Source organism: Meles meles, chromosome 20, assembly GCF_922984935.1.
Source record: "Meles meles chromosome 20, mMelMel3.1 paternal haplotype, whole genome shotgun sequence".
In the NCBI taxonomy this organism is placed as follows: Eukaryota; Metazoa; Chordata; class Mammalia; order Carnivora; family Mustelidae; genus Meles; species Meles meles.
The window spans coordinates 53,420,519-53,446,574 of NC_060085.1; the positions used below are offsets into that span (position 1 = coordinate 53,420,519).

Here is a 26,056-nt window from a genome sequence, read left to right on the forward strand (position 1 = left end):
TATTGAGCCCTTTGTGGCTCCCCAGTACCTCCAGAGTAAAAATTGCTCTTAGAATTTCCCACTTGTACAAACATATTGCTGACATGCAGAATAATACAAATGCTGTGTATTCTATGGAAGAGCAATTTCCAATAAATTCTGTGTGTTCCTGTCTTCATTCTGTTTTATCAAGTGACAGCCTATGAAGCAATGTCATGGTTTTGCAATATTTTTTCAATACCTCTGTGCATATTTGTTGAAGATGGAAAAATCTGGTCATTACTAGTTGTCCTTCTTTTGTGAATTGCTAAACCTTAGTCTAATTCAGGGATTAGCCAAATCAGGCCAATGGCCTGTTTTTGTAAATAAAGTTTTATTGGAACACAGCCACATCCATGTCTATAAGCAGAGTTAAGTGCAACAGAGTTAAAGTGTTGTGACAGAGACTGTGTGATCCACAAAGCCTAAAATATTCACTGTCTGGTACTTAACAGAAAACGTTTGTGGATCTGTAATCTGTTAAACTAAGTCATGCAGACTCCTTGCCATTTAACAAGAAACTAACATAAACAGCTGTCACCCAAAGCATGTTCCGATTCAAACACTGCAAATCTACAGTGATAATTGCAATGGGGAGCTCTTCTCAAAAATCCTTAAAATCTCACCCCCAATGTTTTCAGCCCCAAAATGTGCTATTTCTTTTATCCAAATGCTCACTTAGTATAGATGTTGCTCATTCACTCATGCATCCAGTCAGTGTCTGTTGCACACTAACTGTGAGCCAGGCCAGGGTGGGGCTCTTTGTAGTGATGAGAGAGCCAGACCATGGAGCTTACAGCCTGGTGGGGGAGATAGAGAACGAACAAGTCACTGAAATGCAGCAGATGGAAGAAAAACGGCGCTGGGAGAAGAAAGAACAAGGGCAGAAGGCATCCCTGAGTGGGGTGTCCATCTGTGATGGGAAGGATGAGATGGGTTTGGCCAGGTGAGCGGTACTTGTGAATTTCTCAAATGGGAACGACTTGTTAAGGTGCAGCCGAGTTAGTTGGAGCCCAGACGGAGTCAGGGGTGGCAGGAGATGGGGCGGGGACATCATCAGCAGGGGTCAGACCTTGTAGGCCATGGGGAAAGCTTGGGATTTTATTCTGAGTGTGATGGAGAGCCACGGAATGTTCTTAAGCAGGAGTAGCATCGTCTGAATTTCATCCTGAAAAGCTGGCTCTGGCTGCTTGTTGTGAGTGGATGGGTTGGGAGAGAGAGAGAGGTTGTAGGAGCCATGTTAGCAGGTGACCAAGGCAGAGGTGGCAGCAGAGTAGAGAGAATCAGTCGCATCAGATGCCTTTTGGTGTAACATCCTTGTTCCGTGAGGGTAGAAGTTTCAAGAATTTGTAGGGGTTCAAGAACTTGTAGTACTTTGACTTTTGAATGGGGATGGCTCTCCCCAGCCTCAGCCTTCTGCAGGTAGCCCTCCTGCCCCCCAGATAGGGTGCCCCCTCATGTTGCCCCCCACTCCCTCCCCAGCTGGCTCCTGTTCTTTGCTTTCTCCTCTGCCCAATTTCTTCTTCTGTCCTCCTCTCTGTGGATGATTTATGGATTTTTCCCCCTCGTTTCCTGGTCTCCAGGAGCAGAGGTTGGGAGGGGAGGGCACAGCAAAAACAATTCTGGTCCCTTCCCCGCCCCTTGCTATTGCCACTTTAAAGGAAGCTGCAGGATTAGCTGGGATTTTAAGAAGAATCCTGCCTTTTCACTGCTTTGGGGCTCTGTTTTTATTCTTTTCAGAACTCTAGGACACCAAGCAGGAGAAAAGAAAACACACACACACAGACAGACGCACTCACACAGAAACAGCTGCAAATAGCCTTGAATTGATTTTTTTTTTTCCCCCTTTCCTTTCCTTCATTCACCAACAAGTAGAGGAATTGGAGGTGGCACAAGGACTCTTAAACAGCCCGCGTCGTCTGCATGATGATGGTAGCAAAGCAAATGCTTTAAGTGGCACTTTGATCCAGACTCCTTTCTAAAGCCCTCATGACGTTAACCCACCGAGTCCTCACAACAAGCCTGTGAGAGAGGTGTGACTGTCATTCCCATTTTGCAGATGAGAAGACCAAAGTTCACAGTGCTTAAGCATGTGCCCTAAGATCTTGGGGCACCAGAGCCCATCACAGTGGGGAAGGAGCATGGTGGGGCCTCTGGGCAGGCGAGGGCACCTACTCCAGGCAGCCTGCCCTAGAGCTGCCTCAAGGAGGCACAGCCTTGAGGGGCCCTTGGAGGCTCCTCCCTGGAGTGCCTGCCTTTTTCTCTACCGCCCCTCCCCCCACCTCCCCCTAAACCAAGGCGTGTTGGAGCCGCCAGCAGGGAAACGACCAGGAGCCCCACACAGAAAATTTATTCTTCAGGAGCACCCTATAAAGTGGCTAATGGATTCAATGAGGCATAAAGCAGGAGTAAAGGGGGCAGGGGAAATAAAAGGGAAAGATGTGTGAAAGGGAAGAGAACAGGCCCAGGGAAGGAACTGGGCAGCGCTGTCTCTCGGCCCTCAAGTGGCCTTTGTTGCCGCCCGAAGCAAGTGGGGACGGCGTTGGTGGCAGGGCTCTCCCAGTGGCCCGGCTGATGTCTGCATTCAGAGAGGAAACTAGAGCGCTCATGAGAAGCATGCAGAGAGCCCAGGCGGCCAGCGCGGGGCGAGCCCTGCCCTCGGGCCCCCAGAACCCGAGGACACCCCAGGCTGCTGCGGAGAGGTTTTGGTGCCCAGTGGGGAGTGCTTCTCCCAGAACTGTGGTTTGGGGAGAGCCACAGATTGTCACATTAAGTCAAAAGAGTTTAGCATCTTGATTCAAGCCTTTCTTTGGCCTTGAATGACAGCGCTTCACCTTTAGCGGGAACCCTGGCAGCGAGGAGGGTTGGAAAGGAGGGAAGCTTTGGGACTCAGTAATACCGTCTTTATTAAAGCACAAAGGCCCCCCAAAGTCCGAGTGGTTGCTGGATGGGAGGGGTTCTGCAGGGCTGGCCGCCTCCTGAGAAAGCCTGTTGGAGCACTGCAAGGAGGACCTAGGCAGGGGCAGCGGGCACTCTTAACCCGTGGGGAGCAGAGCGCCTCCGGTCCCCAGCACTCGGTGGAGCCGCCCACGTGTGTGGCCTTCCTGGGAAACGGGAACCCACCCTCCCTGATGGCAGGCATAGAAGAGTCGAAGTGGCTTTGCTCTCAGTGTGAGACAAAGCACAGTGCATTTGGAGAACAAAACCAGAAGCGAGTGGCTACTCGTTTTGTGCCTCTTGAATATCAGCACTGTGCTAGGCACTCACAAAGAACTGTGTGCTGTGTATCCTGCCTTCAAGAATCTGGCAGAGGAGAGGAAGACGGCAACGAAGAGGAGTAGATAGGATAAGCCACTGTTTGGAGTCAAGAGGCCCACCCCACCACTAGCTGACTGTGCGACAGAGTGCAGGCCACCGTTGCCTTCTCTGGCTATTCATACACTTCCTCTTGCAGGGCCTCAGTTTCCCCTTCTGCCAAAGTTAGCGTGACACGTGCAGTGACAGGTCAGTGGCTGTGCTGGTGTCACTCGTGAGATAACAATTGAGGCGGGGGTGGGGACGGCAGCCAGAGCCTGCTGGAGGCGGGAGGAGGACCTGGGATCGGCATGTCTAGGAAGTTCCGGGCAGGGGTGATGAGGGAAGGGTGATGAGCATAGGCCCAAAGGGGTGTCCGGGGGAGCACTGAGAGGTGATGTGAGCTGGGTGAACGTCACCCAGCCAATATTGTAGCAGTGGCTGTTTCAAAGCAAAAAATGGACCCCACATGCTGCCTTTTGATGCTTATATACATGTAACCATAGTTTATACCCTGTTTAATCATAAGATGATGTAATTCAATATTTTACATTTTCATTTAACAGTCCTTCCCAAGGTATGTTCCCTCATTTTGCTGTAATATGATTTCTAAATTCCACTGAGTAAATATCCCACGACTTAATAAGCTACTCTGTGACCACTGGGCTCGTAGGATACTTCACAGTTTTCCTCCATCGTTGGTGAAAATCTAAAGGAAATACTTTATTCATATGGTTTTCCTTCCTTCTGGAAGGTCATTTTGAAGGGAAGGTTAAAAGGGGTGAAACCTCTGCCAAAATCACCGGTCTCATCCATCCAGACAACCTCTGTCCACTACCTGCCTCCCCCAGCAAGGCAGGCACCCCCTACCGACTCCCCCTTCATGTCTGGTTGACTTCCCTCTGCCTGACATTCTGGCCATGGCTGACGGTCCACCTCGAATCCCTCCTTGGCATTTGGAAAGTGCTAGCATTGGATGGAGGAGATTTAAGTCTCCTTCACTCCAACCAAGCCTTCCCTCACATGTGCCTCCCTGTCTCTATGCCCCTCTATGCACCACCGGTTCTCCCTGTGTCCCTGGCAGTAATGGGCATTGGCCAGGTAACGGGCAGCACCGTGCCTTCTTCCAGCTCCTGCTTCCTCATCCACTGTTTTTCTGCCCCTCCCTGATGTCTCTTTCTCCTCCAGGAAGCCTTCCAGACCCCCTCCACACTCATCCTTCTTGGCCGTCTCCTAACTCCTCCGCTGGCTCTTGATGGCAGCAGCACACAGTGGCCCCAAGTTTGCCCGTCGTTGCCTCATGCCTGCCAGGCTTTTGGGCTCAGGGAGACTTCTTAGTTTGAGAGACAAATATTTATTAAGCATGCCCTGTGCCTGGGACTGCAGATTTCAACCCTCAACAAGTCGAGAGGCTGGCGTGTCGGCAGGCAAGTAAACAGGCAGTTATGAAACGTCCCTGTGCTGGGGGTGGTCCCAGGGAAGCAGTAGCATCCAAGCTGGATGGTTATTAATTACCCCAAGGCAGAGGAGAAAGGGGATTCCAGGAAAAAGGAACTGCATAAAAGCCAAAAGGCTGGCTTACATCCTTTTCCCCTTCCTCCTCTCTTCCATTTTCCTTCTGTCTTTTCCTCTGTCCCTTCTTCTTCCCTCCTCTTCCTTTGGTGAGTGACATCCACCGCTTGTGAGGGGCTCTTGTGCATTTCTTTATCCCTAAGGTAAGCCACTTGGTAGGTGCTGGGAGAGTTCGCTTATTAGTTGATCCAGTCAGCTGACAAGTATGCGATGCCTGTCATGTGCTAGGACCTGTTTGATTGATTGGGGTGAAAGTTCCAAAGTATTTCCTGACAGTCATACAAGCCAGCCCTGTTCCCTGCACACACCCCCCCCCCCCCGCCAGTGGCTAGGAAAACAGCAGAAGGAAGACCTGTCTTGGGCGAGAGGAGTGAAAAATGAGGCAGTGTCCATAGGAGTTTTGTGTGAGCCCAAGTGTGCAGCCAGTAGGTGTGAGACCTTTGTCTAAGGTCCAGCAGCAAAGGGACGGTGATCTCACAGGTCTAGAGGGGGGATGCAGGGAGATGGTGTCCCAGAAGCTATGGAGTCAGATTGACCCAGGTTCAAAGCTCGGGTCTTTGCCCTAAGCTGAGTAAATGATTTACTGTTTACTGTGCACCAGACATCGGGGTAGGCATTCTACATTCATTATTTAAGTTAACCTTCACAATGGACTGTCAGGTGAGTGTTAGGAAATCCACTTAATAACTGAAGACACTGAGGCCCACAGGTGCACAGGGCCACACAGCTGTTGGAGGAGTCAGGATTTGAGAGCAGCTCTGCAAAAGTGGATCTGAGAACCACAGTGTTCTTTCCACTGTACAGGGAGCCCTGAATAAGTGTTGGCTGTCTTCCTAACCTAGGTGAATATTCGTCGGCCCAAGTGCTAACCATGTGCTTGGCATCATTGGTGGGTGACATGGTGGTAGGCAGGCAGGAGAGAACAGAGCCGAGTGGTCCCAAGTTTGAACTGAAGCTCTGCCCTGCAGGTCTGGGCATGGCCCTTTCTTTGCCTCTGAGTTGTTTCCTCGACCTTCACTGGGGACAATAAGAGGACCCATGTCAGTGGGTCACTATAGGGCTTAAGTGGGGTGAGGCATGCAAATATTTTCCTGGCACTTGTCACACCGGACACATCCAAATTACTGTTGTTTTTATTTAATTGCTTGTGATTTTTATAAACCTATTCTCTAACTTAAAAAGGTTCTCGGTCTAGTGGAGAAGGAAGATTGGATTCCCTGACTTGATAATTAACACGACTTTGTAGTATAGATTAGCTGTCCCAATAATGGTACTGTCCTGCTACTACAGAGCTTGGATAAGGAAGCTCCTGTGGCCCAGAGTGATCTGGAAAGGCCTCTTGGAAGAGGTAGGACGTAAGCTTCACTTTGAAGGACAGGCAGGTGGAGGGCTGAGGGGCGCCTTCCATGGAGGAGGGGTAAGGAAAGGGAGAGTCAAGGGTGACTGTGGAAATTGGGAGGCCATAGGGAAGGCCAGATTTCAAGGGAGGGGAGCACAAGTGCCAGACTGAGGTCACATGGGCCATGGAGCTCCACTGAGGGTCTTTGAGCAGGGGTATATTTTGGGAAAGTGGAGGGGGCACCTAGAGGCCTCACACTGTGTGCTTTGTAGTGGCATCCGCTGTCTTCCTTCCCGTCTGACAACCCCCCCTGTGTAATGAACTAGAGCCCACCAGTGAGAACACTGAAGCAGAAGATAATTCACTCTGCAGAAACCAAACGTGATCTTTATCCTGAATCACGAGACTGTTGTGTCACAGTCAGGATCCACCTAATATCTTGCCAGTAGTAGTATCAACACCAGGAGGCAAGGGCTCACTCCAGGCTGTGTCTGAGACCTTTACAACCCACCTCCCACCTGTGCTGCTTCAGCCTCTCACAGACCCTGCAACCCTTGGGTATGAAGAAGATGTGCAGTACTGCCTTTCCCACCCTGAAATGCAATTCATAATCTACCTACACAGATAAGTTCAAGAAAGCTAATATAATCGCCCAGCCACATTTTAAAGGGAAAGCAAAAAGGAAGCAATGCATAAAACAACATGTGTTTCGGTATGTAAATGCTCAGGCACACCACAAAGGTGATAGTATCATCTGGTGCTGGCAACAACCTGGCGTGGATTCATCTGATAGAAGGCAAGAGAGCCAAGTTGCCATAGGATGTTACCAATATGTTTTCCTCTGTCGTTGGCATCTTGAAATAAGAGCTAACCACGTCCATTAGGGAATCAGCATGAATGCAACAGCTACAGATGTGGACTGATGGAAGGGGGTTGCACTGACCACCACTGGGGCTCCATCTGTGGCCTCGTCGTTAGTGATAGGATTTTCTACAACATGAATAATATTAACACACGATAAGGGAAGAGTACAGTCTACCCTCAGTTTACATGGGGATTGCATTTCTGGAAAATCCAGTTTATTGTTTATTTTTTTTTAAGATTTATTTATTTTTTTAGAGAGAGAAGGCAGAGCATGTGGGCAGGGAGAGCACTAGAGTGAGGGGAGAGAGAGAGAGAGAGAGAGAATCCTCAAGCAGACTCCCTGCTGTGTATGGAGTCTGATGTGGGGCTCAGTCCCAGGACCCTGAGATCATGACCTGAACTGAAATCAAGAGTCAGATTGTTAACTAACTGTGCCACCCAGGTGCCCCTGTAAAATTCAGTTTATATTAAAATGAAGTAAAATATACTTTGAAGTTATTTGTAAAGCAGTTAGCTTCTAGGCTTAATAATTATAAACAACTCCCCCCATACACCCACACATGAATGTCCAGTGGTGCATTTGGAAATCATGAGAAACAGAGCAGTTCTTGTTATGTGGGGATTGTCCCATGCATTGCAGGATTGCCAGCTTTCTTACCCCTTGGTTATTAATCTTTGTATCTTAATCTCTATCTTTTTTTTTTTTTTAAAGATTTATTTATTTGACAGAGAGAAATCACAAAAGAGGCAGGCAGAGAGAGAGGAAGGGAAGCAGGCTCTCCGCTGAGCAGAGAGCCCGATGTGGGACTCGATCCCAGGACCCCGAGATCATGACCTGAGCTGAAGGCAGCGGCTTAACCCACTGAGCCACCCAGGCGCCCCTTAATCTCTGTATCTTAATCTTCATGATGACCTCAAATGGCCCATAAGTCTCCAGGTTACCCCTTAGACACCAGTACTATTCTTGTGGCAGCCACCAACTTCCATTATGTTGTTTAATCTTTGCAACAATCTGTCAAGTAGGTATTTTCATTCCCGCTTTTGGGTGTGCACTTTGAGGGTTAGACAGGTGCTGTCACCTGCTCATGATCACAGAGCTGGAACTGGAACCCACTTCGTTTGTCTGCCTCACCATGGCATTTAATACTACATTAATGTTATATGGAACCATGTGTTGTAAGATGAATTCAGCGTGCATTTATTAAACATCTACTGGATTACAGGCACTGGTAATTCTCGGAGACACAGAGGCAAATGTCTAAGATGCAGTCCACGTGTAACACATGGGATGGTCCAGAGAGAGAGAGAGAGACGGAACATGGCTCAGGATTGTAATAGAAAGAAGTTCACATGGCCGAACTCTCAAGTTCCTTGAGAGGGAACGGAGAGGGGCAGTCTGGATTGACAGGCAGGGACCAGCTCAGGAAGGGTTTGTAGGCGAGCCTTGTCAGAAGATGAAAGAGGTCATCAGAAGATGACTGATGAAAGTCAGAAAGATGAGAAACTGAAAGGCTAAAAGCAGAGATATGACCAGGGTTTCTTATAAAAAGGCCCCTGTGACTGTGGCATGGAGAATGGGTAGATGGGAGCCGAGGCTGGATCCCACCGTGGTGGTTCAGCGGGACGTGATGGCAGCCTTGCGGTGGAGAGAAGAGGACGGGTTTGAGAACAAGAGTGAGCATCAGCCCCCACTCCTCGGGACTGAATGTAGAGGGGGAAGGGGGCAGAGACGTCTACAAGGAAACTCAGTTTCCTGGCTCAAGTGCATGGTGCCCAGTGCCACTGCTGGCTGAGGTGGGGGACGTGGCAGGAGGACGAGGCGTAGCTGGAGCTGAGGGAGATCGCCGTCATGTCTGTGATGCCGGTGGCACCGCAAGTAGAGGTTGTCTGCACCATGGACTGGGAAGTCTAAATCCCAGGAGGGAGGGGTGTGCAGTGAGGGGTCAGCATATATCTCAAGGTTTCTTTACCTGGGATCCACTGAAGCTTCAGGGAGCCCCCGAACCTTTTGGAATTGCAAAAAAGTATGGGACACACTCTTCTAGGGTGATGATTCCTAGCTATCTTCTGGTTTTTGAAGGGGCTTTTGTCCCCAAAATGATGAGAAAGTTCTGATATTCCAAATCTCATCTGATCTAAGTTACACCACTATTTTATATGCCAGTACCTAATACTACCACTGAAGAAGGATGTTTGCCAGAAGCAGAAATACTTCCAGTTCGTCTGCTCTGCCTCTCCTGAACGTCCTATGTGACACGTGAATTAACACAGGAGACTCGCATACACACCACCGCTTTGAAGTTTCTTTGGCAGATTCTCCTGTCTGCAGGTGTATTGTGTGAGGCTTACCAGCTATCAGTCTGCATGTACCGCAGTAACAATGTAATACAGCTTCATCTACTGGGAGGCATTTTCTTAGATCCCTAAAATATACTTGGCTCTTGGGCGTCATGGGGTGCTAACCCTCTGCACAGTCAAAAATCTATGTAAAGGGGCGCCTGGGTGGCTCAGTGGGTTAAAGCCTCTGCCTTTGGCTCAGGTCATGATCTCAGGGTCCTGGGATCAAGCCCCGCATCGGGCTCTCTGCTCCGCGGGGAGCCTGCTTCCTCCTCTCTCTCTGCCTGCCTTTCTGCCTAGTTGTGATTTCTCTCTGTCAAATAAATAAAATATTTAAAAAAAAATCTATGTATAACTTTTGAACCCCCCCAGAACACTTAACTGCTAATAGCTTGCTGTTGACCAGCAGCCTTATTGATAAAATAAGCAGTTGACTTACACATATTTTGTATGTTACATGTATTACATACATGTATTCCTATATAAAATAAGCCAGAAAAAACAATGAAGAAAATCATAAGAGAAAGGTACATATATAGCCCTACCCTGTATTTATATTTTTAAAAATCCACGTGTAAGTGGACCTGAACAGTTCAAATCTGTGTTGTTCAAGAGTCAACTGTGTTTAGTTTTCTCTTTGCAGGAAAATATGAGATTGTGATTGCTTTTCTAGTGATTTATATTTGCTTTTCAGTATCAACTTTCACCCCCCTTTTCTGTGCCTTTCTGCAGAAACATGGTATAATCTTTTAAAAAGACAGTTTAAACATCAAGCAGCAATTGATTTAAGTTAATTTAATTTTAAAATATTTTAACCAACAAAGCCACTCAACTAAAGTGACAGTAATAGGAACAGCTCTGACCTAGGTCCCTTATACTCTGGAGCAGCAACTATGATGCAGCTACCACCTAGAGCGGGGGTAGGGAGCGTCCTGATTTCAGAGATAATAAGGTGAACAGTGCTAAAGGCATGCATCTTGGAATGGATGGAATTGAATCCCCAGGAACAGGTGGGCTACCAGGGTGAGAATTCAAGAGAAGAATGGAGGGGTCAAGATAAGGGTTTGGGGGAGGCTGAAAGGCAGAGGAACCTGAAAAGGAAACAGAGTTCTCGGGAAAGTAGTGAAAAGCCAGGGTGGTGAGGCCTTGGGGGAGGGTGGGGGGAGAGCCCACTCTAGCTAGCCACATGCCATGAGAGCACGTCCAGCCTCGGTGCAGTTAGGGGGCTGTGGGACAGTGGAGTCCAGCTGTGAATTTCTCTATTTGTGAAGAGTGGAGGACAGAGTAAGCGTGATGCTGTTATCCAAAAAAGGTACACATAAGAGGGACCTTTTTGGGGGAGAAAGTCATGGGGTTGGTTTTGAGCCTGTGGAACTAGAGGTAGGAAATCCAATTGGATATACACATAGATAGTTGAACGCCTCAGTCTTCAACTTGAGATTCAGCTGGGCCGGTGAGGGAGACTGATAGGCCATCAGGACATCGGTGACTCCTAAAACTGTAGGAGTAGGTAAGAAAAGGCAGGAGAGTGGGTAGAGAGTGAATAGAGGTAGGGTGAGGCCAGATTTTGGGAAGCAGCTTCATGAAACAGAGGGCGGGGCTTACCCTTGATCTGTGTTGGCATCCTCTGCCTCCTACAGTGTCTGGCACAGGACAGAGGCTCATCAAAGTTGGCCGATCAGTTAATTAATTGCTGGAAAGAATGAGTGAAGAGATGAGCCTGTGAAAGAGACTAAAACAATCATGAGGAAAAGAAGCAGACCACCAGAGGCATCAACCAATGAGGGAAAGTTAAAGCTGCAAAACTGGACAATGCTAAGAAATTACTGCGTTTGGCTTCGTAGGTGTGTCCAGTGTCCTCTGGGGTGGCTGCTGACTGGAGAGGTGGGAGGCAGAATGTGGGTCTCCATCGGCAGAGGCAAGTGTAGATTCTTCTTTCAAGACATGAAGCTGTTTTGGAAGGAGTGTGTTGCAACCAGCACAGTGGTCTAGGAGGGACCCCTGTTGCTCAGGACTCCTGAAGAAGACCCAGGAGAACGCGTGATTGGCCTGTGGGCTGGATGGGAGGCAGTCGGTCTCAGAGAGCAGGCGGTGATTGCGGGATGCAGACAGCACGCTGTCTGGCTGCAGACACAGCCCCTGCATGTCGGCTCTCTCCCCTCCACTCCTCCATCGCCATGAGCAAGCGTGTTGAAGACTCGCATAAGAGGATGCGGGGTGGTACTTCTTAGCCGACAGCCTCCCTACACTGGTAAAGCCCTGCCTGGGATTTAATGGTGTGCCTTAATGGTGCTTTTGATCTCCGTGGCGATGCCAGCTTTCTAGTCTAAGAGAGATGGATGGGGTTTAAATCATTATTAGCCAAGGTACCAAGTGTGTTTTCCAGGCACTGAATAATAGTTCCTAGTGCTGGTGTAGGCTTGGCTGGGCACTGCATGGAATATTTATGTCACTTGAGCTTGTTTGGGGATTTGTTTTCATTTTTGTGGTCTTCATGGTGGAGCTATGTAAAAATCAATAGCATTGCCTCTCTAGTTAATCTTAATTCACCATGAAATAGGCTTAAACACTAGAATCCCCCATCCAGTGATTTTTAGATATACTGTGGACAGGAATTTGAATTGGGCTCGGCTGTCTTAATGAGCATGGTTGCTGTTTAAGTATCTTGCCCCTCTAGGCCTCCATCTCTACTCCCAGGCAAAGCTTATCTCTTTCCCTGGGAGTGCTGGTCCCAGGCTGAAGCACCCCACATGCTCCGTGTCCTGACCCTTCTTGCTCTGAGGAATGCATTTCCACAGCACATTCTAGAGCAGGACTCTTTGGAGCAATAGGGACAATCTGTCCCCCTTCAAAGTGCAGGCCCATGAGGAGCTCTCTAGACGCATCATTGGCACCTGAGCTGCCTGCTCCCTGATCACTCTGTCCCTGAGCTCCCACTGCTGCCACTGAATGGTCTGCTATTATGGCTGTCTGTGTCCGGGGCCGGCTCTTCTGTCCTTGCAGGCAGAGGCCTGATTCATTTATCAGCATGCCTTCCAAAACCAGCACAGGCCCTGGCCCACAGTGGGCTAAATGAATGGCTGGTGAATTGAATTAGAAAGTTCTTTATTCTCAGATGGGGAGGCTTGTAGTGAAAACTGTTTACACTTAAGGCCCAGTGGGCCACATGGAATTATACCCTGTTTTGTTCCGTTGTGTTCTTACTGGGTTATTGAGGTCAGAATGTGTTTATTCATCAACTATTTACAGTCTTTGTAGGCCTTTGTGAGCAGCATTCAGGATGGGCCAAGATGAATAAGGCCCTTGCCCTTCAGTAGATCCCACTCTAGAAGAGAGGCTGGTGTATGAGAAGGTAGAATGAAATAAGAGCTAAGTGAAAGAAGTATGGAAGGCAGTTTGCTACAGGCTGACGTGTCAAGTCTCCATGTCTGGTGATGTGTAAACATTGGCTCATTTAATCCTCACCCCTCACCATAACAGGTAGGGGCTGTTATCCATATTCCATAGATTTAAGAATCCAAGGTTCAAAAGGATTGAGTTAATTGGCTATATTATTATCCCCATTTTATAGAAGGAAATATCAAGGCTTAGAAAGACGATAACTTGCCAAAAGTCAATCATGCACATAGAAAGTACTGGAGGCTGGATTTGAACTTGGTTATTCTGTGGTCAAGACTGATGCCCCTATCTGTATGCTGGACTGCCCAGTGTGCTGTAGGCTACAGGAGAAGCATTTCATCCTGTAGCCTAATGCTGATTCATGGAAAACATAGTAATTGACCAGTCTTGAAGGTTGGCAAGATTTTGTTAATTAGAAAAGGGAAAATGGACCTTGCACGTGAAGGGAATAACAAAAGCAAAGGCTTACATGCATGCAAGTACGGGGTTGCTTTGGGGAACACAGGGACATGTGTGAGATGAAGCTGGTTGGATTACAGGGACACTTGAATTCCTCTTGGGTCCGTGTAGTGTTTGAATGCTGGCTTTGGAGTCCTACAGATCTGAGCCTGAATCCTGACTTTTTCTTTTCTTTTTAAAGATTTAAAAAAAATTATTTATTTGACAGAGACAGTGAGAGAGGGAACACAAGCAGGGAGAGTGTGAGGGGAGAAGCAGGCTTCCCTATGAGCAGGGAGCCCGATGCAGGGCTTGATCCCAGGACCCTGGGATCATGACCAGAGCCGAAGGCAGATGCTTAATGACTGAGCCACCACAGCACACCATGAATTCTGCCTTTTTCTAATGGTGTGACCATGGGCCAAATACTTGTCTTCTGGGTGCCTCAGTTTCTACTTCTATGAAAGGGGAATGATAATAGTTTCTACCGTATAGCGCTGGATAACATAAGAAGAACACATATAGAACCAACAGTGTTAGTCCCATCATCACTAGGGACCTCTGATCTTCCATTTTTCCTAAATAAAGCACTTTTCCCTCTTAAGCTCTCTGCTTCAGCCCGCATGATTGGTAAATAATAAAGCCATGGGGTCTCCAAGTTGTAACAGTCCATGGGTGTAGATGATCTTTATGGTCCTAACTATCAGCAAGAAGAAAGAGTAACACCATTCCTAAGATGTTTGGTGCCTTGCCCACAACGTGCCAACCCTTGAAGATGCCTTGTTGATCTGATCTTTCTTTCATAATCAGTCAGGGCTGGCATTGGCATTTTGGGGTCAGAATCTGAAAAGTCTCAGCAAGTTTCCTCCCATAAGCTGTACCTGATCCCCCAACAAGCATATACCCCTCAATGGGGAGCCCCCAAGCTCCTTCCTCACTGGGTTCTTGGAGCCTCATGTAGGTTGGCAATGCTTATTGTCCTTGACTTCTCCTGAAAGTCTTTTTCTGAAATCTCTCCCATTTCACAGGGCAGACTTCATCCCTGTGATGACATGGCTGGGGCCCAAACTTCCCTTTATTGCTGTCTTTGAGTCCCTTCTCTTCTCTTAATTTGGAACTTGGTCTTATGGGGTTTTATCCTGGCATAATTCCTTCCATTTCATCTAAGTATTGTCTGCAGCCTGGCCCTTTCAACTGCCTCAGCTATTGGCTGCTGTCAGGACTCCAGAGGATTCTTGCCCATAATGCTCACTTTGGCTTACTCCTACTACCTTCTAGCCTTCATTCCAGAGTCTGGCTGCCGCGCCTCCTCGGAATGGCTGGGTACACTTCCCTTCTGTCCTGATGTTTTTTCTTTTCTTTTCTTTTTTAAAGATTTTATTTATTTATTTGACAGAGACAGAGATCACAAGTAGGCAGAGAGAAAGAGGAGGAAACAGGCTCCCTGCTGAGCAGAGAGTCCAATGCGGGGCTCGATCCCAGAACCCTGAGACCATGACCTGAGCCGAAGGCAGAGGTTTTAACCCACTGAGCCACCCAGGCGCCCAAGTCCTGATGTTTTTCTTTCTTTCTTTCTTTTTTTTTTTTTTTTTTTTACCACCTCTTTATACCAGCCTTCTGTTGCCACCACATTGCTATTCATTCCCATTGATAGTGAGAGGACCCGATAAGGATTTTCAGGAGCCACTCTCTAGTCTCCTGTTACAGCTGAGACAGGGGTGACTCCAGACTCTCTGTTTATATTCTTGAACCACCTGCCTCCCCCCATTTATGTTGTTCTCTGCTGGCCAAGGCTACTCAGTCACTGAGCTGGAGGGCCAGTGCTTACTGAACCAGTCATGGCCAGCAAAAACAATCACAATCCTTCCAGTTACTGAGCAGCGTCTGTGTGTCGGGTGCTTTGCATGGTGATCTCAAATTCTCACATCAACTTTTGAAGTAGGCATTATCGTCATTTCACACATGGAGAGGATGGAGGCTCAGGAAGACCTCAGAGACCTTCTAACCCATATATGAACCTTTGTATTTGATGATGGGGTTCACACCGAATCTGGCTACTCACCCTGTCAAGTTCATTCTAAACTGTGGCAGAGAAGGTTGAAACAGTGGCTTATCAGAAATGGTGATCTCTTTGACAGGTCTGTTCTGACCGCTCTTTTAATGTTACTAACTGGGTCTTTCTGAAGACTTGCTGACTATATTTGTTACATTCCTGGTTGATTCCAGATGTGGAAGGATGTTCGCTCGGAAGAGTCTACCTTCAGGCTCCTCAGGTCATCCTTGGAATCTTCTCATTCTGAGCAGGAAGGTGTAGTGTGGATCATTTGGGCTAGTACCTTCATTTAAGAAAAATGATGCAGACTTAGAGCAGTAATGGGACCTATCCAAGATCACAGAGGCAATCGGTGGTTAGATATTTCAGTTACATGTTTGACATTTTACAGTGGAGACCTCAAAGAACAGTAGTGGAAACAAGACAGTTTATTTCTCCCATAACAGCCCAGGTGTGACTGGCCTGCTGTCAGGGACCCAGACTATTTCTGTTCCATTGCTCTGTCTTCCTTTGGGTGTTGCCTTCATTTCCAAGGTTGAAGATGGCTCACTACTTGGTCTTCATTTCAGCCTGTGGGAAGGACAAGAAGGGAAAGATAGAATACAGCCCTTCCCTTTAAGGACACAACCTGGAAGTTGTATATGACACCTTCATGTGTATCTGATCGGCCATAATGTAGTCACGTAGCCTAGCTGCAAGGGAATCTGGGAAATGTTGTCTTTATTCTAGGCAACCATGGATCCAGTCAAAATTAGGAGTTTTGTTACCACAGAAAAGGGGAAAGCCTTGAAATGAAGCTTATGGTCTCTGGCACTGTGGTAGAATAGGGACAAGAGCCAGGTCCTCCCACCCTGCATGCTGCTGCCAGTCCTAATCCTGTCCCTCTCCTCCTTCTCGATCCCAGATATGCCCTGAAGCATGGATTCCAAGGCTGGCCGGTGTTTTGGTATATATTATTTTATACACACCTAGGCTAACTTTCATAGATAATGATAAACCATTTATCGTTGCATAAAAACTGTAACCTCAGCTTCTCATGGAAATATTTCTGCATTGCTGAAATACCATTATGTCCTATAATAGTGAATCTTTTCACTATTTTCTTGTGAAGACATGACTCCTTCCACCAATTTAAAATTTGGTTGCTTAAAACAGAATGTTTTCTTCGTTTTCTATTTATGTTAGAATGGTCTGAAGAATAATTACTCTAAAAAAGGGTGAAGAGGCCAGTTATGCCCATGGTGACATCCCTTCTTTGGCTTCACATTCTCTTAGCACCTTGTTCCCAGAGATCAGTAACATCTTATGGGAGGTTATACCAGGCTATTTGGTGTCTGCTCTGGTGTTTCTACCTAGGAATTCAGGTAGTTTTCTCTCAGAAGTTATGTTGATATTCAAAACACTGATTCTCTAAGGGTTGATGTTTATTACTGTGCTTTCCAGCCATATGTAATGGACATATGTACCCCACATACGGAGGCAAGCCCAGCCAGAGGGGAAGTTGGGGACGACTGGACTAATACAGTATTTCCCACGCCAGGGTAGTGGGCTACGATGAGTTGCTGCCAAAAAAGTAAAGCAAGCCAGATATTTGTTTGTTTGGATCTTTGAAGTGAAGGACAGACAGACGAAGAAGGAGGAGTTGAAAACAGGAAGACACGTCTGGTCAGGTTTGTGGCATGGAGCAAGGCACGTGCGTTGGAGAGAGCTGACTTCTGATCTCTTGCAGTTCTGTGACCTGGTGCAAGCCACTTCTTTCTGTAATCTTTAAGTGTTTTTGTTTGTCTTTGTCTGCAGAACGGGGATAGAACCGGTTTAAATGGCATGGATATCAGATAGGGTACTGTATGACACATCTCTGGCACCCAGTGGTGCGCAGTTAACAGCAGCCTCTTCCAAGGCCCCGGGTAGCTGGCGCTCAGAAGGTTCAGCCTAAATTCGTGTCAGGACCTTGGATAGCTCTAAGGAATCCTGGTCCTTTGCAAGGACTGTGGTTAACCATGAACTAACTGTTCCAGAAAACACTGTGTTTGCTGGGAAGGACCCCAGCAATCATCCATCTGATCCTTTCCACAGGTTTGGGAGATGTTCTTTCTATTGGAAGTCCACAGGATGATTTTTTTTTTTTTTAAGATTTTTTATTTATTTATCTGACACACAGAGAGAGATCACAAGTAGGCAGAGAGGCAGGCAGAGAGAGAGAGGAGGAAGCAGGCCTTTTGCTGAGCAGAGAGCCCGATGCGGGGCTCGATCCCAGGACCCTGAGATCATGACCTGAGCCGAAGGCAGCGGCTTAACCCACTGAGCCACCCAGGCGCCCCCCACAGGATGATTTTAGTGACTCGTGAAACTGTATCAAAGAACATTCAATTATATAATGAGATAATAGTCCTTTTTCATATTGCTTAAGGCAAAAGGTACAGTTAGCTGTTTTATCTTTTAGCACCTCCCTAATACTTGCCACTCTTTCTTTTGAACAAATGGAAAACACAGGTCAGACTCAGAGCCTTTGGCTATAATTTAATCACATTTTATTCTCATTGTATTTATTTTTGCACTTACCTTCTATATTTGTGGTTAGAAATCATGGTTTTCTGTTTATGGTGGTAATTCAGTTTTCCATTAATATATTTATTGAACATAAGAGAGAATATTGAATTCTAGAAAATATTAAGTAAACGGTACAAAGGAATACATGCATATGGCAAAAAAAAAAAAAAAAAAAAGAAGAAGAATTGGGAAAATGGTACAAGAAGTGATTGACTCTTGGATTAGTTCACCCCTGCCTCTTGTAGATGGTAAAATGCCAGCCCAGAAAGGGTATGGAACTTGTCCTAGCCTCTTATTATTTGGATCTTCTGACCCTCTGGTTCTGTGTCCTTGCCCCCACACCACCCTGCTTTCCCAAAGCCTTTTGAACAAGGCTCAATTTTCGAATTTACCCCATTATCCTGGAAAACTTAGGGAGGGGCAGCCTTTCTGCAACCTTTGTCATGTTCCCAATGACCAGACAATCTCCCTGCTATGAAATAAATAGCTGTGTCCTGGAAGTAGGGGGAAATGCCCCACAATTCCAGTATTGGAATGCAAATGAGCAATTAGAGTCAATTAAGCAGGATACAGTATAATTACCACCAGTTGTGCTAACCTTTATATTCAGGAGGACTTGACCTGCTGAAAGGAAGTTAAACAATAGTAAAAAAAACTCTTCCTCAACCAAGGCATGTGCTTGGGGGCAGGAACCTCATTTCAGGGGCCTCAGAGGTCTGACAGATTAGACCCTCCTTCTTCCACACCCACCTCTCTGGGTCAGAGCCATCGCTGGCAGCAGCCGGAAGCAGCCAGGAAGCAGCCAGCCTTTATCGTACCTTCTCAGTGACTTATTGTGTCTGTCACCAAACACTGCATAATTTACCATAATTCCTGAGGCCTGCTTGGCTCATCCAGAGACTCCTGTAGCCTCAGGCCTCTTCAAAGTGATGAATGTAGCTGCGGATTACCTTGTATCTGAACTTTCTTGCCCTCTGTATCTGGACTGATCTGTCTTTTGAAGCCAAATCTCTTACTTCCCTATTTAGAAACCCTGCTCTCTTGCTCTCTCTCCCTGTCCCTCTGCATGTGTGTGCTCTCTCTCAAATAAATAAATACATCTTTTTTTAAAAATCAGATTCAATTTTCTGAATCCCATTTTATGGACCTAGCATTTCATATGGACAGAGCACGCAGTGGTGTCGTGAGGCCCTGCAGCCTAACCTCAGGATCCAGGATCTCAGCCTGCTGATTTGTTTATCCTTCCACCAAATATCAATTGAGCATGTTTTATGTACCTTATACTGTCCTGGACACTGTCGATACAGCAGGGAAAGTAAAAGACAAAGCTCCCTTACCTCAAGGAGGTTATGATTTAGAAATCTGAAGCTTACAAGGCAATAAACAGCTGCTGGAGAGCTGCTGGAGGTGCTCAGAGGGTGCCAGAGTGATGGGGACGCGGGTGGGGTTGGGAGTTGGGGAGGACGTGGTACTTTAATCCTTCAACAATGGTGGGCAGATGGCATGGCTTCCAGGCTAAGAGGATGGGTCCTGAGGTGAGACTGAGGTACAGTATCCACCCCCCGCCCCGATTCATGGTTTCAGTTTTTCCCATTTCAGTTCCTCGCTGGAAGCAGTGGTCATCCTTCTGATGTCAGAAGACTGGTAGTAGCCTAACGCTGTGTCACAGTGCCTGTGCCATTCCTCTCACTTCTCATCACATGGGCATTTTATCATGCCAGCATCACTCAAGGACCAGTATAGTACAGTGGGATATTTGGAAGAGAGAGACCACATTCATGTAACCTTTTTTTTTTTTTTTAAAGATTTTATTTATTTATTTGACAGATAGAGATCACAAGTAGGGAGAGAGGCAGGCAGAGAGAGAGAGGAGGAGGAAGCAGGCTCCCCGCCAAGCAGAGAGCCCGATGTGGGGCTCGATCCCAGGACCCTGGGATCATGACCTGAGCGAAAGGCAGAGGCTTTAACCCACTGAGCCACCCAGGCGCCCCCACATTCATGTAACTTTTATTGCAGTATATTGTTATAATTATTCTAGTTTATTCTCAGTTATTGTTTTTCACTTTACTTTGCCTAATTTATAAATTAAACTTTGTTACAGGTATGGACATACAGGAAAAAAAACATATGTAGCATTCTCTATTACCTGTGGTTTCAGGGATCCTGTGGGGGTCTTGGAACATATCTTCTGTGGGTAAGGGTTGGGGGCTACTGTGTTTCCTCTACTCCTCTGGGCCTCAGCTGCCTGACACATAAAGCAGGTAGGACAATGATATTGCACCTAGAAGGCAGGGTCCCTGACTTGAAGGAGTCCCAGCCTTGTGGGATTTCAGATATACTCAGGTTGAATACCTAGGATTGGGTGTTACAGATAAAGGGGGGGCATGAGAAGATAAGGAGGACTGAGGGAGGCTGGCAAACTCCCTGAGGGTAAGGAAGCTGGCACAGCAGAGGACAGAGTGGTTGGGGGAAGGATGGAAGCTAATCAAGTCACACAGCAAGTTGGGGCAGAGTCAAGGTTCAACACAGGTCATCTGACTCAGACCCCAACCCTTTGCACTAGATCCCACAACCTTGAATGTGAGCCTGGGGAGATTAGGAAGACACATGCTGGATTCAGTTTTGAAACCCAGGCTGCAGCGTGGATAGCGTGGGGCTGTCACTGGACCGAGGAGAAAGATGACACAAGACCCCAGTAATGGGGCTTAAGAGGGGGCATCATGTCAGAATATAGTTGGAGATCAAGTTGTCAGGACTTGCTGCCCCTGGCTGAATTTTGGGAAGAGGGGAGGCAGGCTCCAGTTTGAACACCTGGAGCACAGCCTGAGAGACAGTATTCTCAGCCCATTTCCACACTGTTGGCTAGTTTGACATCTTCCTTGGTGGACTCAGCCTTTCCAATTCCTGCTTAGCATTGGAAACCCAGCTTCAACCCTGCTGTCAGAGCCAGAAGGCTGAAACTATCCATAAAGAAGCTTCCAGCCCATCTCTCTCGCCTCCTTTTCATGTTTCACATCAGTCCATTGGGTGTCATGATCCCAGGAATGTCATTCAGGCATGCACATTCAGCAGTTCTTTCTCTGAGCATGAGATCTGGGTCTTACCACTCTGCGGACAGGGACTAAGGGCCTGCAGGACACTGTGAATGCAACAGTGAAAAAATAGGCTAGAGCAAGAGCAGGAGATAGCGGGTTTCTTCCCAGCTGATTATGGAGGCTGCCCAGAACACTGTGGAGGGTCTTGAGGCTTAGCTACATCCAGGCTTAACTTCAGAGAGTGTTGTGGTCAATTGGTGATGTCTGCCATGAGCACAGGAGGGATGTGGCGGCGTGCATGCCATTTATGTGCAATTTCTTAATGACAGGGTCTGTATTGTTTGCACAGTCTATGACTGTTCTCAGGAAAAATCAAAGATGTTGTCCAGGTGTCTAGTATAGTTGAGGGTTAAAGGGGCTGTTCAGAGAACTGGGACCAGCGTCAGATACAGGCTGTCCTCAGCATTGCATTTTCGACTTTCATACCATTCTCCACTTGTGTCCATTACATAATGATGCCCCTAAGCCACCTTTTGTTCCCTGACTCAAAGCTCTCAAACCTCAGCTCACAAAGGGATTTTTTCTAGCTAACGCCTGCCAGCCGGTGGTTTCATTTTGGCAGCCTAAGTCATTGTCTGCACTGTGGTCTTTGGACAGTTCATCTGAATATTTTCTTTCCCTTATGGTTTTATTTTAAAAACTGTAAAAATGAAGGCGTGGATCTCAGTGGAGGGGTGTAGTTCTCCTCAGTGTAATGTAGAGGCAGAGTGTGCATTTGGAGCTCTGAACAATGGGGTTACTTCAGAAGAATCATTAGCCATTTAATAACTCATGCCCGTTTGGACCTTGAGGAACAGTCTGCATCCATGTGTGTTGCTAAGGGCATGGTCAGGGCTCATTTGGCCAGGTTATAAGTGACCCCTTAATGACACCCTGGTGGCCCAGTATACTCAAAACAGACCAGACGGAGGGATGCCTGGGTGTCTCAAGTCAGTTTGCGTCTGCCTTCAGCTCAGGTCACGATCTCAGGGTCCTGGGACCAAGTCCCACGTTGGGCTTCCTGCTCCGTGGGGAGTGTGCTTCTCCCTCTACCTGCCGCTCCCCCTACTTGTACTTGCTCTCTCTCTCTCTCTCTCTGACAAATAAATAAATAAAATCTTTACAAAAATCCAAACAGATCAGGCAGAGCATAATCAACAAGTTTAGTCACATCAAGGTGGTCCCACACGGTAAGGTTAAAGTCCTGTAATTTTCAATTGTTCTTCTGTTTTACATGGTTAACATTCTTTCCCTTAGATTTTATGAGCATGGGGAGTTAAGACAGAAATATCATTATTCAGAGTCTGGGCATTCTGGATAATTCATCTTTGCCATACCACAGAGACAAATGTGGAAAGTATGCAATTAAAAGCAATAGATTTTAGCTTCCCCCCTGACTTTTCATAGACACAAGCTGGGCTGGCTGGAATGTGGGGGTGCATTGTGAAGTGAGAGAATCCACAATTTTATATGAAACGCTGAGGATCCATGATAGAATATGCCCACCAGGCTAAGGGAAACAGAGAGCGCAGCACCGTTCACCTCGCTGGGCAGGAACCGTCAACCCTGTTGATTGCTGGCCTCTAATTTTTTACTGTTAATATCAGCCATGGGCTCTTGTTCTTATATATCTAACTCACACTCACCTTTTCTGGATTACATGGTATATTACAGCAAGAGATTGTTTGAAACAATCACGTGGCATGTCCGCAGAGCCAGCGGCTGGTCTGGAAAGCAGGACACTGAAATGGCTGCAGCCGGGTTGTGAGCAGGCTGAGGCTGGTGCTGGCCTTGTAGGTTAAGGACGATGTCTGGATGAAACAATCCAGCCCTCCAGACATAAGCAGCACCCAGTGACCCCACCCCCCCACCCCACCCCCTCCGGCAGGTTCTTATTTCTTCTTCTTGATGACTGGGTTTCCTGCTGTGCCACTTACCAACCCAATGACTTACCTTTGCATTTATGTAAAGTATGGCCTCTTACCTTTTAGTTTACAAGTTAAATGCAACAGGTTAACTGTTTCTCAACAGTAATAGTTTTGTTATTGCTTCATTGTGTTCCTGTCCCCTTCAGTCCCTCCACTGCACATAGGAGCATTCTTCAAAGAGATATAATAGGGCAGTTAACACAAGGATACTGTGTGTCATACTGAATTTAATGTGGTTTTTTTTTTTTTGTTTTTTGTTTTTTTAAGATTTTTAGGGGCACCTGAGCGGCTCGGTGGGTTAAAGCCTCTGCCTTCGGCTCAGGTCATGATCTCAGGGTCCTGGGATCGAGCCCCGCATCGGGCTCTCTGCTTGGCGGGGAGCCTGCTTCCTCCTCTCTCTCTGTCTGCCTCTCTGCTTACTCGTGATCTCTGTCAAATAAATAAATACAATCTTTAAAAAAAAAAAAAAGATTTTTAGGGGCACCTGGGTGTCTCAGTGAGTTAAGCCTCTGCCTTCATTTCGGGTCATGATCTCAGGGTCCTGGGATCCAGTCCCGCATTGGGTTCTCCACTCAGCAGGGAGCCTGCTTCCTCCTCTCTCTCTGCCTGCTGCTCTGCCTCCTTGTGATCTCTGTCTGTCAAATAAATAAATAAAATCTTTTTAAAAAAATAAAAAAGATTTTTAAAACTTACTTATTTGACAGAACAAACGAGAGAGCACCAACAGGGGGAGGAGCGGCAGGCAGAGGGAGAGGGAGAAGCAGGCTCCCCACTGAACAGGCAGCCCCAACACAGAGCTTAATCCCAGGACCCTGGGAACATGACCTGAGTGGGAAGGCAGATGCTTAACCAACTGCACCACCCAGGTGCCCTCTGTATTTAGTGTTTCTATTTCAGTTTTTCTAAGATGTTAATTTATATGAAAATAAAATAAATAATGCAAGGAAAAATATCCAAGAGGAAATGCTGTATAAATGTGGCTATTTCTATTGTCACATGTGGAATGATTGGCATTTAGTAGGATTTTATTCTCTTCTTTCCTCTGTCCCCATTTCCCATGTCCTCAACTTCTGCTAATCCTTTATGGGCCAATGCCTGGATCACCTCCTTGGAGAAGCCCTTCCTGACTGCCTCTGTAATTAGTTCCTCTGTGCTCCTCCATCCTTTACTTTCTCCCCTGATTACATAATGCATTACCTACCTGTCTGTCTCTTCTCCTAGTGGGGAAGCCTCTTGAAGCAGAAGCTTCCATTCAAGACACATTCTTATTTGTGTATTCCAGAATCTAACTCAGTGCTTGGAACGTAGGAGTGTTTTCGGTATGTGAGTGAGTGAGTGAGTAGGGGGAGGAGTGAGGGAATGAATAAATGCACAGAGTGAAGGACTGGACTGCTGTAAAAGAAACCCTGGGCTGAGAAATGATTCCACTAGAAGAATTCAGACCCTAAGTAGTAGAGCACAAGTCCTTGACTGGGGCACTCTGAGTCTCTGAACCAGTCCAAAAGCTGGACACATATCTGTGTCTGTGCACCTTTGGGGGAAGGGCTGAGAGTCTGTAGCTGTCCTCGGATCCTCAGAAGTGTCTGTGACTCCCACATGTTGACAAGTTGCTGATCTAAACAGATGGAACAGGCAGGCCCCACTGAGGGGACATGACCAAATTATTTCAGAGGAGAACGTGACCAAGAAAAAAGTGAGATCTGGAGGGGACACCAGTCCTGCATGGACCTCAGGTGAAGGTGTGGCCCCAGGACAGGAACTCCCAGAGTCTAGGTGTGGCTGTTTCCTTGTAAACAGTTCTTGTATAGAAAAAAAAACCCAGGGGGGATTTTGCTACTTTGCACAGAATGTGTGGGCTGAAAGGGCTGCCCAGGTTCGTTGGGTCCTCCAGACACACCTCGCGGAAATGAGCCCTGGCACACACTGGGTCTTTCTCGCCCCCGACAGTGCCCTCTCTGACTCCTCTCCTGCACTTTTCTATCCTATCCTTGACCGTGAAAACTCGATTTTAATCAAGAGCTTGTTTTTTAAAACTGTGGATCATGGCCCGTTGGTGAATTGTGACTTGCGTTTAGAGCATCATGACCAGCTCTTTTTAAATAAGAAATCAAATATGATGGAAAACATTGAGTGCATCACACATGGAACAGCGAGTATTTTGTGAAACATCCTGTTTCAGCTCGATGTGCATGGAATTTTGACATCCTGTGTATTACCTTCTGTGGGGTATGGCCACAAATGACTGGAAAGCACTGATCTCAAGCATCTTTGTCGGCACTCACTAGATAGTCGCTGAAGGAACTGGCCCTTGAAGGGTCCAGATGGTGAGATGAGGTGGGAGAAGAAGCCATGTGGGGTGTTCATGTATCCCTGCACTGGGAAGGAAGCCCTTTGCTCCAGGCGGGGATTTAGGAACCTGCCATGTTGCCCCCATACCGTCACCCCTTCTTGATTCTTTCCTCTCCTCCCCTGGGCAGGTTGTGTACGTCACTGCAACATTTCCATATGTCATGCTTCTGATCCTCCTGATCCGAGGGGTCACGTTGCCCGGGGCCTCCGAAGGCATCAAGTTCTACCTATACCCCGACCTTTCCCGGCTCTCCGACCCACAGGTAAGAGTCTCTTGCTCAATGTCCAGTTGCCCATCACACCTGGAAAGACTTCTTCAGGCCTCTGCTACTAACCAGGGGGCTCATCAGCTGGCTGAGTACGTGGAATCCTGTGGATCCCTTCTCACAGCAATAATTTTCAATGCATACATTAACATCAACAAAAAAAGAATTTGCGACGTGGTAATAAAGTATGTACTCATTTATCAGTATATCAAGTAACAAGATTCTGCAGTAGGTCCAGTCATTTTCATGATTTCAAAGTAGTGATGAGCATAAAAGACCTTTGGAGATATCTGTACTGTGATATGAAAGTATCTGGAATTTCTACTGCTAACAATACTGTAATTTGTTGTCTGCCTTCATAATTGTCAGTGACAATAGAACACATGTTTTCCTTCCACTTAAGATCACAGATCCCTGAAGCCATCCATCTCAGCCAGAGGAACTGGGTCTGTGCTGGTGATTGATTTTTCTTATGGGTGTAGCTCACAGAAAGAAGATAATTGGTGAAGACTGGCTCCCCTGTTAGGTGCCTCCAGGAAGGCATTGGCTGTTGTATATGTGTAGTGGATAGTGAC

The 26,056-nt window shown here is 47.0% G+C and overlaps 1 protein-coding gene across 1 annotated transcript in view; it reads left to right on the top strand.

Moving 5' to 3' along the window:
- The window catches only part of SLC6A11 (solute carrier family 6 member 11), a 128,633-nt gene that overhangs the window by 36,121 nt on the left and 66,456 nt on the right, over window positions 1–26,056 (top strand). The window contains exon 6 of the mRNA XM_045991487.1: window positions 25,344–25,478. Within this exon, the coding sequence (XP_045847443.1) occupies window positions 25,344–25,478 (135 nt within the window). The remainder of the gene's footprint in view (window positions 1–25,343; window positions 25,479–26,056) is intronic.